This window comes from Phocoena phocoena, chromosome 4 (genome assembly GCF_963924675.1).
Source record: "Phocoena phocoena chromosome 4, mPhoPho1.1, whole genome shotgun sequence".
Lineage (NCBI taxonomy): Eukaryota > Metazoa > Chordata > Mammalia > Artiodactyla > Phocoenidae > Phocoena > Phocoena phocoena.
This window is the reverse complement of record NC_089222.1, coordinates 63520233-63533959: the sequence shown is the minus strand read 5'-3', so window position 1 is coordinate 63533959 and position 13727 is coordinate 63520233. Positions and strand designations below refer to the sequence as shown.

At 38.8% G+C, this 13727-nt stretch overlaps 1 protein-coding gene across 3 annotated transcripts in view; it reads right to left on the bottom strand.

Annotated features, from left to right (window-relative positions):
* Positions 1-13727, bottom strand: part of VPS8 (VPS8 subunit of CORVET complex) — a 300917-nt gene that overhangs the window by 234219 nt on the left and 52971 nt on the right. For all 3 annotated transcript variants that reach the window (XM_065876043.1, XM_065876044.1, XM_065876045.1), the window contains 5 exons: positions 13194-13268; positions 12048-12083; positions 11069-11159; positions 10596-10642; positions 9523-9612 (listed from right to left, as the gene is read on the bottom strand). In XM_065876043.1, coding sequence (XP_065732115.1) covers positions 9523-9612; positions 10596-10642; positions 11069-11159; positions 12048-12083; positions 13194-13268 — 339 coding nt within the window. The remainder of the gene's footprint in view (positions 1-9522; positions 9613-10595; positions 10643-11068; positions 11160-12047; positions 12084-13193; positions 13269-13727) is intronic.

The window sequence follows — 13727 nt, the reverse complement described above, 5'->3', positions numbered from 1 at the left end:
AGCTTTGGAGCCGCGAGGAGAGCACAGTAGCGGGGGTGCGGGGGGCAAAGCGGGGAGATTACCACACAGAGGATCGGTGCCGACCGGCACTTACCAGCCCAAGAGGCTTTGTCTGCTCCCCCGCCGGGGCGGGCGGGACTGGGAGCTGAGGCTCGGGCTTCGGTCGGAGCACAGGGAGAGGACTGGGGTTGGCGGCGTCAACACAGCCTGAAGGGGGTTAGTGCGTCACGGCTGGCCGGGAGGGAGTCCGGGGAAAAGTCTGGACCCGCCGAAGAGGCAAGAGACGACTTCTTCCCTCTTTGTTTCCTGGTGCGCGAGCAGAGGGGATTAAGAGCGCTGCTTAAAGGAGCTCCAGAGACGGCGCGAGCTGCGGCTAAAAGCGCGGACCCCAGAGACAGGCATGGGACGCTAAGGCTGCTGCTGCCGCCACCAAGAAGCCTGTGTGCGAGCAGAGGTCACTATCAACACCCCGCTTCCGGAGAGCCTGTGTAGCCCGCCACTGCCAGGGTCCCGGGATCTAGGGACAACTCCCCCGGGAGAACGCACGGCACGCCTCAGGCTGGTGCAACGTCACGTCGGCCTCTGCTGCCGCAGGCTTGCCCCGCACTCCGTGCCCCTCCCTCCCCCAGGCCTGCGTGAGCCAGAGCCCCCGAATCAGCGGCTCCTTTAACCCCTTCCTGTCTGAGCAAAGAACAGACGCCCTTAGGCGACCTACACGCAGAGGCGGGGCCAAATCCAAAGCTGAGCCCTGGAGCTGTGCGAACAAAGAAGAGAAAGGGAAATCTCTCCCAGCAGCCTCAGAAGCAGCGGATTAAAGCTCCACAATCAACTTGATGTACCCTGCATCTGTGGAATACCTGAATACATAACGATTCATCCGAAATTAAGGAGGTGGACTTTGAGAGCAAGATTTATGATTTTTCCCCCTTTTTTTGTGAGTGTGTATGTGCATGCTTCTGTGTGAGATTTTGTCTGTATAGCTTTGCTTCCACCATTTGTCCGAGGGTTCTATCCATTCGTTTTTTTTTTTTTTTTTCTTAATACCTACTTTTTATTTTAATAACTTTTATTTTACTTTATCTTCGTTCTTTCCTTCCTTCCCTCCTTTAGACAACGAATCATCACAAATTGAGGAGGTGGACTCTGAGAGCAAGATTTATGATTTTTTCCCCTTTTCCACTTTTTGTGAGTGTGTATGTGTATGCTTCTATGTGACATTTTGTCTGTATAGCTTTGCTTCCACCATTTGTCCTAGGGCTCTATCAGTCCGGTTTTTTTCTCTTAATAATTATTTTTTTATTTTAATAACTTTATTATATTTTATCTTACTTTATTTTATTTTACTTTATCTTCATTCTTTCTTTTTTTCTTCCTTCCCTCCTTCGTTCCTTCCTCCCTCCCTCCCTCCTTCCCTCCCTTTCTTTCTTTCTTTCTTTCTACTTATACTAATTCTTTCTTTCTACTTTTTCTCCCTTTTATTCTGAGCCGTGTGGATGAAAGGCTCTTGGTGCTGCAGCCAGGAGTCAGTGCTGTGCCTCTGAGGTGGGAGAGCCAACTTCAGGACACTGGTCCACAAGAGATCTCCCAGCTCCACATAATATCAAATGGTGAAAATCTCCCAGAGATCTCCATCTCAACACTATCACCCAGCTTCACTCAATGACCAGCAAGCTACAGTGCTGGACATCCTATGCCAAACAACAAGCAAGACAGGAACACAACCCCACCCATTAGCAGAGAGGCTGCCTAAAATCATAATAAGTCCACAGACACCCCAAAACACACCACCAGACGTGGACCTACCCACCAGAAAGACAAGATCTGGCCTCATCCACCAGAACACAGGCACTAGTCCCCTCCACCAGGAAGCCTACACAACCCACTGAACCAACCTTAGCCACTGGGGACAGACACCAAAAACAACGGGAACTACGAACCTGCAGCCTGCAAAAAGGAGACCCCAAACACAGTAAGATAAGCAAAATGAGAAGACAGAAAAACACACAGCAGATGAAGGAGCAAGGTAAAAACCCACCAGACCTAACAAATGAAGAGGAAATAGGCAGTCTACCTGAAAAAGAATTCAGAATAATGATAGTAAAGATGATCCAAAATCTTGGAAATAGAATAGACAAAATGCAAGAAACATTTAACAAGAATCTAGACGAACTAAAGATGAAACAAACAATGATGAACAACACAATAAATGAAATGAAAAATACTATAGATGGGATCAATAGCAGAATAACTGAGGCATAAGAACGGATAAGTGACCTGGAAGATAAAATAGTGGAAATAACGACTGCAGAGCAGAATAAAGAAAAAAGAATGAAAAGAACTGAGGGCAGTCTCAGAGACCTCTGGGACAACATTAAACGCATCAACATTCGAATTATAGGGGTTCCAGAAGAAGAAGAGAAAAAGAAAGGGACTGAGAAAATATATAAAGAGATTATAGTTGAAAACTTTCCTAATATGGGAAAGGAAATAGTTAATCACGTCCAGGAAGCACAGAGAGTCCCATACAGGATAAATCCAAGGAGAAATACACCAAGTCACATATTAATCAAACTGTCAAAAATTAAATACAAAGAAAAAATATTAAAAGCACCAAGGGAAAAACAACAAATAACACACAAGGGAATCCCCATCAGGTTAACAGCTGATCTTTCAGCAGAAACTCTGCAAGCCAGAAGGGAGTGGCAGGACATATTTAAAGTTATGAAGGAGAAAAACCTACAACCAAGATTACTCTACCCAACAAGGATCTCACTCAGATTTGATGGAGAAATTAAAACCTTTACAGACAAGCAAAAGCTGAGAGAGTTCAGCACCACCAAACTAGCTTTACAACAAATGCTAAAGGAACTTCTCTAGGCAAGAAACACAAGAGAAGTAAAAGACCTACAATAATGAACCCAAAACAATTAAGAAAATGGGAATAGGAACATACATATCGATAATTACCTTAAATGTAAATGAATTAAATGCTCCCAACAAAAGACACAGATTGGTTGAATGGATACAAAAACAAGACCCATATATTTGCTGTCTACAAGAGACCCACTTCAGACCTAGAGACACATACAGACTGAAGTAAGGGGATGGAAAAAGATATTTCATGCAAATGGAAACCAAAAGAAAGCTGGAGTAGCAATTCTCGTATCAGACAAAATAGACTTTAAAGACTATTACAGGAGACAAAGAAGGACACTACATAATGATCAAGGGATCGATCCAAGAAGATATGACAATTGTAAATACTTATGCACCCAACATAGGAGCACCTCAATACATAAGGCAAATACTACTAGCCATAAAAGGGGAGATCGACAGTGACACATTCATAGTAGGGGACTCTAACATCCCACATTCACCAATGGACAGATCATCCAAAATGAAAATAAATAAGGAAACACAAGCTTTAAATGATACATTAAACAAGATGGACTTAATTGATATTTATAGGAAATTCCATCCAAAAACAACAGAATACACATTTTTCTCTAGTGCTCATGGAACATTCTCCAGGATAGATCGTATCTTGGATCACAAATCAAGCCTTGGTAAATTTAAGAAAAACAAGTATCCTTTCTGACCACAATGCTATGAGACTAGATATCAATTACAGGAAAATATCTGTAAGAAATACAAACACATGGAGGCTAAACAATACACTACTTAATAACGAAGTGATCACTGAAGAAATCAAAGAGGAAATTAAAAAATACCTACAAACAAATGACAATGGAGACACGATGACCCAAAACCTATGGGATGCAGCAAAAGCAGTTCTAAGAGGGAAGTTTATAGCAATACAAGCCTACCTTAAGAAACAGGAAACATCTCGAATAAACAACCTAACCTTGCACCTAAAGCAATTAGAGGAAGAAGAACAAAAAAAAACTCAAAGTTAGCAGAAGGAAAGAAATCATAAAAATCAGATCAGAAATAAATGAAAAAGAAACGAAGGAAATGACAGCAAAGATCAATAAAACTAAAAGCTGGTTCTTTGAGAAGATAAACAAAACAGATAAACCATTAGCCAGACTCATCAAGAAAAAAAGGGAGAAGACTCAAATCAATAGAATTAGAAATGAAAAAGGAGAAGTAACAACTGACACTGCAGAAATACAAAAGATCATGAGAGATTACTACAAGCAATTACATGCCAATAAAATGGACAACCTGGAAGAAATGGATAAATTCTTAGAAATGCACAACCTGCCGAGACTGAATCAGGAAGAAATAGAAAACATGAACAGAGCAATCACAAGCACTGAAATTGAAACCGTAATTAAAAATCTTCCAACAAACAAAAGCCCAGGACCAGATGGCTTCACAGGCGGATTCTATCAAACGTTTAGAGAAGTGCTAACACCTATCCTTCTCAAACTCTTCCAAAATACAGCACAGGGAGGAACACTCCCAAACTCATACTACGAAGCCACCATCACCCTGATACCAAAACCAGACAAAGATGTCACAAAGAAATAAAACTATGGCCAATATCACTGATGAACATAGATGCAAAAATCCTCAACAAAATACTAGCAAACAGAATCCAACAGCACATTAAAAGGATCATACACCATGATCAAGTGGGGTTTATTCCAGGAATGCAAGGATTCTTCAATATACGCAAATCAATCAACGTGATACACCATATTAACAAACTGAAGGAGAAAAACCAAATGATCATCTCAATAGATGCAGAGAAAGCTTTCGACAAAATTCAACACCCATTTATGAAAATAACCCTCCAGAAATTAGGCATAGAGGGAACTTTCCTCAATATAATAAAGGCCATATACGACAAACCCACAGCCAACATCGTCCTCAATGGTGAAAATCTGAAAGCATTTCCACTAAGATCAGGAACGAGACAAGGTTGCCCACTCTCACCACTCTTATTCAACACAGTTTTGGAAGTTTTAGCCCCAGCAATCAGAGAAGAAAAGGAAATAAAAGGAATCCAAATCAGAAAAGAAGAAGTAAAGCTGTCACTGCAGATGACATGATACTATACATAGAGAATCCTAAAGATGCTACCAGAACACTACTAGAGCTAATCAATGAATTTGGTAAAGTAGCAGGATACAAAATTAATGCACAGAAATCTCTGGCATTCCTATACTCTAATGATGAAAGATCTGAAAGTGAAATCGAGAAAACACTCCCATTTACCATTGCAACAAAAAGAATAATATATCTAGGAATAAACCTATCTAAGGAGACAAAAGACCTGTATGCAGAAAATTATAAGACAATGATGAAATAAATAAAGACGATACAAATAGATGGAGAGATATACCATGTTTTTGGATTGGAAGAATCAATATTGTGAAAATGACTCTACTACCCAAAGCAATCTACAGATTCAATGCAATCCCTATCAAACTACCACTGGCATTTTTCACAGAACTAGAACAAAAAATTTCACAATTTGTATGGAAACACAAAAGACCCCGAATAGCCAAGGCAATCTTGAGAACGAAAAACGGAGCTGGAGGAATCGGGCTCTCTGACTTCAGACTATACTACAAAGCTACAGTAATCAAGATAGTATGGTACTGGCACCAAGACGGAAAGATAGATCAATGGAACAGGATAGAAAGCCCAGAGATAAACCCACACACATATGGTCACCTTATCTTTGATAAAGGAGGCAGGAATGTACAGTGGAGAAAGGACAGCCTCTTCAATAAGTGGTGCTGGGAAAACTGGACAGGTACATGTAAAAGTATGAGATTAGATCACTCCCTAACACCATACACAAAAATAAACTCAAAATGGATTAAAGACCTAAATGTAAGGCCAGAAACTATCAAACTCTTAGAGGAAAACATAGGCAGGACACTCTATGACATAAATCACAGCAAGATCCTTTTTGACCCACCTCCTAGAGACATGGAAATAAAAACAAAAATAAACAAATGGGAGGGACCTAATGAAACTTCAAAGCTTTTGCACAGCAAAGGAAACCATAAACAAGACTAAAAGACAACCCTCAGAATGGGAGAAAATATTTGCAAATGAAGCAACTGACAAAGGATTAATCTCCAAAATTTATAAGCAGCTCATGCAGCATAATAACAAATAAACAAACAACCCAATCCAAAAATGGGCAGAAGACCTAAATAGACATTTCTTCAAAGAAGACATACAGATGGCCAAGAAGCACATGAAAGAATGCTTAACATCATTAATCATTAGAGATATGCAAATCAAAACTACAATGAGATATCATCTCACACCAGTCAGAATGGCCATCATCAAAAAACTAGAAACAAACAAACAAACAAAAAAACTAGAAACAATAAATGCTGGAGAGGGTGTGGAGAAAAGGGAACCCTCTTGCACTATTGGTGGGAATGATGTAAATTGATACAGCCACTGTGGAGAACAGTATAGAGGTTCCTTAAAAAACTACAAATAGAACTACCATATGACCCAGCAATCCCACTACTGGGCATATACCCTGAGAAAACCATAATTCAAAAAGAGTCATGTACCAAAATGTTCATTGCAGCTCTGTTTACAATAGCCCGGAGACGGAAACAACCTAAGTGTCCATCATCTGATGAATGGATAAAGAAGATGTGGCACATATATACAATGGAATATTACTCAGCCATAAAAAGAAACGAAATTGAGTTATTTGTAGTGAGGTGGATGGACCTAGAGTCTGTCATACAGAGTGAAGTAAGTCAGAAAGAGAAAGACAAATACCATATGCTAACACATATATATGGAATCTAAAAAAAAAAAAAGTCATTAAGAACCTAGGGGTAAGACAGGAATAAAGACACAGACCTACTAGAGAATGGACTTGAGGATATGGGGAGGGGGAAGGGTAAGCTGTGACAAAGCAAGAGAGTGGCATGGACATATATACACTACCAAACGTAAGGTAGATAGCTAGTGGGAAGCAGCTGCATAGCACAGGGAGATCAGCTCGGTGCTTTGTGATCACCTGGAGGGGTGGGATAGGGAGGGTGGGAGGGATGGAGACACAAGAGGGAAGAGATATAGGAACATATGTATATATATAACTGATTCATTTTGTTGTAAAGCAGAAACTAACACATACTATAATTTGTTGTAAAGCAGAAATTTTGTTGTAAAACAAAATTCATTTTGTTGTAAAGCAGAAACTAACACACACTATAATTGTAAAGCAATTATACTCCAATAAAGATGTTAAAAAAAAATGAACATGTCACACCCATCACGTAGCACTTGGCACATAATATACGTATTCAGTGAACCTTTGCCAAAAGCCCTCCTTCATGCCCCTTAGCATTTTGGTAGGCACAATCTGCACCAGACCAGCCTCTTTTCTGACAGTCGGATAGATTCTTGATGCTTTTGGCAAATATCTTTGGTTATCTGCCTCTATCCAACTCTGGTAGCTGTTCTGTGTTTTGTAGACAGATACTTCTCTCAACATTCCTCCCCATTTCCTTTCTCTTTGAATTGTTTGTGGTTATTACATCAGAATTTAAGAATTTCCTGTTCTTTGTGAACCTATTATTATTTTGGAGCCTATAACCATGAGACTGTGCCCATATTTTTTTCCCTAAAATATCTGCTTTCTAAAACACAGGATTCACAAATGTTATTTTTTCATCATTATTACAAACTTTAAAATAAATGATAATTTTCCTATCAATAATCTATCCCTTCTATTTTCCCAATCATTGGGAAAAAGTAAATTCAGGATAATGGTTCCCACCATCGTTTCCTTTACCACCTATGAGACTAAATGATTAATAAATTAAAAATGTTATCAGATACTCTTTTTAGCAGAATGAAACTTCTGAAAAATATCTAGGTGGTTAAAGAACACATTTCTACTACAGTTTGTTTCTCAGTAAATTTTACAATCTTATGCTGAGATTCTTTCATATCTCTCCATCAGAATATCACTTTTGTTCCTTTCTTCTTTTATAGCTCTCTACCATATTCTTCCCCAGCAAGGTGGTTTCCATCTTATGTGTACATGCGCACACGCGCACACACACACCCCTCATTAGCCCCTCCTAGCGTTCCCTATTGGATGTTTCTTTTCAACAAAGTACATCTTCCAACGACCAGAGTTCTTACATGAGTACTATCTTACCACCTCTTGGTAACAGATACCTTCTGGTTAGAATACTAAGTTTTCTTTTCTATATATACTGCATTAATATACAAAATCATATATATACAAGGTACTGTTCCCAAACAGTTTTGTCCCCAAATGCCTTCTTTCTGCCATATGTTTTCCTCTCCTAAGCTATCTATTTTTATAATCTTATATAGGCTTCTTTCTCCTCTTTACTGACAAATGTAATAAGCCTCTAGCCAAAAGGCAGTACAAGTTACTCTGCCAGAAGCCCACTACTGCAGCATTAAAGAGTACAGTTCAGGAAACCAAATCCTGTTTTGATACCCTCCAACTGTTAATTGCCACATCTATCCTTGTCTTCCAAAGTTAACAGCAGCAAATGGAGATATAAAAAAGATATGAGCTGTGTCTGCTCCTCAGAACTCCAAAACCCTAGATTTCTTTTAAACATTTCCATTAATGTACACAAGAAAAGTTATTTTGACTAGATTGTCAACTTTAAGATAGCAAGGACTACTTACCTTTTACACACTACCGCCCAGTGCTTAGTACATGTTAGACCAGAGGCTTCATCCTTTGACCCATGGGCCAAGTCCTCCCACAGCCTGTTTCTGAATGGCTCACAGCTAAGAATGGTTTTTACATTTTTAAAGGGTTGTTTAAAAACAAACAAATAAAAATTCACTGAGGAATATGTGACAGAGTCCATATATACCCCACAAAGCCTAAATTTTCCATCTAGCCCTTCTCAGAAAATGTTTGCTGACCCCCGTATCAGACCCTCAAATGTTTGTTAAAAGAGGAGGCAGGGGGAAGGGAGGGAGCCCTCAGAATGGGAAAGAAGACACAGATTTGCAACAAATATATTTTGAGATCACTGCAAATGGTGAAACTCTCATAATAAGCACTGTGCAGGTCTTTAAGTCATTCCTTGACTTCCATTTTCACTGAGTTTCAAGAGAAACTAAAGGTCGTTCATCAGTATATTTAAGAGATCATAATTTTTTTTTGGCAACGTATCTAATCTTGAATCACAGGTGCTCCTAGGAGAATTAAATTTAAACCTTGGTAGTACACTTCTTCTCCAACTAGCCTAGTTAACATAAGTGTTAGTCATCAGCAAGGTGTAAGGTGTATGTACCCTCATACGTACCTTCTTTCCTTCCATGCAGCACCAAGTGCCTAAGCACTAACAACCCACAACATTTTACTCATCTGTTCCCATGTGTCTGTACACCTGTTACCTCAAAATTCAATCACTGAGAATGCTCCACAAACCCTGTAATAAAGCTCTGAACACTGAAAAATGTTTAACCAAAACATGAAAGTCCCATTCTCATAAAATATCACAGCAGTAGTACTAGACCTATTCATAGCAATGTCTATTAGAAGCACTTGCAGAGGTGTACCTGAAAATGCTGCTCCATCACTTGGATTTTTCCCTGGTCTGGGCACTTTTTTAGAGCTCGATCTGCATAATGGAACAGGATTTCCACCATCTGTAAGGAAAACAGCTTTGTATATAAACTAAAGTATGTCTCTAAAGTTTTTCAATACTTAGTATATGTGATCTTCTTAAATAATACAGAATCAGGCTTTGCTATTATATTAAAAATATAATTTAAAATTTTAGTGACTTTATTTCTCAGTTTTTTTAACCCCAGCCTAATTTCTCTCAGCCTCAGGGTTAGTACCAATTTGCTAATCTTTCCTAATAAATACCTCCAGGTTCCAGACCTCATTAGTATATATATTGCTCAGGAAGTAAAAAGTTGAAGTTTAGCTCTTCAGTTATCCTCTGCATATGTCTTTCCCTAAAGAACACAGATAGCCAATACTTTTTTACCAGATACTGAGAAAATCACTTATAAGTCTCAGGATTGACCAACTTCTGTGTATGTTTTCTAAATGTTTATACTAATTTGGAATCTAATTTTTACCAATGCATTTGTACAATAAAAAGGGGAAGGAATGACTATAGTAAATGAATTCAAGCAAGTCTAGACTAGGAAAACAAAGCTAGTGTTAAATATTAACATTAACCATATTAATACTAATTAATAATGATAATAAACATCAGGCCTCTCTGCTCCCTCAGGCAACACAAACACTTCCACATATAGTATTTCTCATTATTACTAATCAGTTTATAAAGACCAACAAATCTCAACTTTCTATGAACTATAATTAGGTTCAGAGATAACCCAGATCCCTGGGTTTTTTACTCCTCCTACTGTCCGCTGTCTTTTGGCTATTTTACTATCTATAATTTTCATGAGAGTGAGCAAGGGAAAAAAGAAAGGGTGATAAGAAGGAATTTAAAAAGCACTCAAGATAACACCAAGGAATTACAATCTGACTTGTTTTCTTTATACACTCTCTTCTTAACTATAGTCATTTACCTAATCACGCCCAAGATTATTAGCAAATACCAAAGGCAATCTGCACTGTACCCCAGTAAAGACCCTATTAAAATACTCACCCGATCTGCAACAACAGCCTTTCTCTTACTGGCATCCCCTGATAATCCTGCAGAGAAGCAAAATCCAGCGTAAATACAAAGTTAATCCATATCTTCAGGATGAAACTGCCCTGGTCTTCTACTGATAACCTATGCTAACAGTAGATATAACAATCCTTAGGTATCAGAATGTTGGATAATATGCCATAACAGGTACACCTCCCATCTATTGGACCAGACAGCTTATCAGTGTACTTCCCTTTTGTTCTAATAATAAATTTTCCTTATGAAATGAATTTTAAAAGTGACATCTAAAATTCTATATCCTGTATTCGTCATTAACCTTTTTCACTGAAAGTCTGTAAGGTTTGATAACATCTTGCTTATAAAACACTTGAACACTAAGTCAGAAGTGTTCTGGAAGTGATTAGTATTATTCATTTTCTCTGCTCCAGAAAAACAACACCTACTATACCGGTGTTCTGTTAACTTACCCACTACTGCTTTTGCTTTTCCTTCATGGAAAGACCATGCAAGAGCCAAGGCTTCTGTAAGACAGTCTTGTTTCAGGAGGTGATCCACTCTCTAAAATGAATAAATGAGAGAAGACAGACCCCTCTGTCTGACCAATCACCAGTCAGCATTCCTATTCAACCTAATATCTTACCAGAAGTTGCTGCTTAGTAGCTAAAATTATTCCAATAACCATGTGAATATCTTATTTCCAAGAAAAACAATTTCTTAAAGCACTGGATAGTACAGTGACTGTATAGGCTAGTATAAGCAGCCACAAGGCCTAAATATAAAAAGAGGAAACAGCTAGAATGTCACTGTAGCAGAAACAGCTAGTTATCACAACATTCATTCACTCCCTCCTCTTTCGTAACAAATCCCAAGTTTATTTGAGACAGCAATAAACCAGCTAAAGGACATTTTTAAGACTCCCTTGTAGCCACTTGGGGCCATGTGACTAAGTTCTGGCCAATGATAAGTGGAAGTGCTATCTGGACCTTTCTGGGATGTCACCTTAAAAGGCCGGAGCCAGCCTTCTCTTCTCTTTCCTCCTTCCTGGAATGTGGATTTAAAAGCTGGAACTCCAGCAGTCATATTGGAACATGAAATGACCTTGAGACTAGAATCCACACACAAGGATGGCACAACAGGGTAGTATGCCAAAGACCACGGAGTTGCCATACTAGCCACAGACTGCCTACCTCCAGATTGCTTTTACATGAGAGAGAGTTCTTTTACATCACTGGTCTTTTGAATTTTCTGATATATGCAGCCAAACCTTATCATTAGTTATAGTCAGTTTTATCAAATCAAGTATATGATAGTTACAATGGTTTTGATGTACACTTCTGAAATTAAAAAGCACAAATCCAAATACTCTTTTTCTGCAAAGTCAGAACAAAAAATGTTAAGATGCTCTCAATTCAATAGTGCTAACATATAAAATTACTTTGAACTCACCTCTCTCCAGCTCCTCAGCATCATCACATAAACAGACTGGAAAACAAAGAGATGGAAATTAAAATTATCATCTTTAACAGATTTGTTTGAGAGACACATTTGTCTCAGTCCTACATCTCATTTTACATCTCTTTAAGTAAAAACATTTCATACTACAGTTAAAAGTATTTACTAAAGGGTCTTCAAGGGCCCACGTTAAAGAGTAAATCAAACATTTAAAGGTCAGTAAGTCTACAGTCCAAGAAGGGGAGTTAATTCCACGGACAAGGAAGAAGGAAAGTCCAATCTCCCAACATGTTTCTCCATGCTAAGTTTTTTTTTTAATTTATTTATTTATTTGTGGCTGCATTGGGTCTTCGTTGCTGTGCACGGGCTTCCTCTAGTCATGGAGAGCAGGAGATACTCTTCGTTGCGGTGTGTGGGCTTCTCATTGTGGTGGCTTCTCTTGTTGCGGAGCACAGGCTCTAGAACGCAGGCTCAGTAGCTGTGGCTCATGGGCTCTAGAGCGCAGGCTCAGTAGTTGTGGCGCATGGGCTTAGTTGCTCTGCGGCATGTGGGATCTTCCTGCACCAGGGCTCAAACCTGTGTCCTCTGCATTGGCAGGCGGATTCTTAACCACTGTGCCACCAGGGAAGCCCTCCATGTTAAGTTTAAAAAAAAAAACCCCACAGGAACAAATTGACATACAAAAAGTTCCTATTCTAAGTCAAATGTCTCAAAGCGTTTTAATATACCCTAAGATGATCTAAGCTAAAGGACATCTTAATTACATGTCAAATATTAATGATAAGGTATCTTCCTGGTCATGAAAACATAAATGTGAAGGAACATTATGAAAGTATCCCTCTGAACAAAGAAAACCAGAACCTAAACAAAAGTAAAAATACAGTATGTCTAAAAGTAGAGGAAATAAATTAATTAGTTGTAAAGCACAGAGAACTATATTCAACATCTTATAATAACCTATAATGAAATAAAAGGGCAATCTTAAAAAAATTAATTAAAAATCATCTAACCCCTAAAAGTTTTCGATTACTGCTAATCAGTATTCATTCTGTAATGCACTGCCCTCTTTACCAGCAACCTCCTTCAGCCCCTACTAACCTGACACAAATGCACACCAAGTCACAGAGTGGAAGAACTTACTTTTGTCCCCAAATAAAAGATCTGACCACCATAGCTACTGATGGATTGATAACAAGCCTTCTCTCCAACCAAAGCCTAAAAAAAAAAAAATTTAAAGGTAAAAATTACATGCATTAGGAGTCTCAAGTTTTAAAGACTGTGGATTACAGAGACAACATGGTTTCATCCCATAAGTGAGTGGGGGGAAAAATGTCAGTCAAGTGCCAGTCTGTCAGTGGAAGTGGCATGAAGGACAAAGTGCAAAAAGTAATTCTCTGCTTATATACGGTCTCTTTATTTTTCAGAGTAATGTGTAAAGGGAAGAACATGCCAACTTCTAAATCTGAAGCAAAATTGTTGCAACCTGCCCACTACTGGATGACAGGTAGTCACTGCTTCTGGCAAAGAACAGGGCTAATTGAAATGGTACCTCCAAGTTCTTTGAAATAAATATCAACAAAAAACACAAGAGGAAACAGGAAGATAAACAGCGTAGTATATGAAAGTCAGCACAGCCCAGCAAAATAGAAACGAAACCTACTGTCTGATAAATCT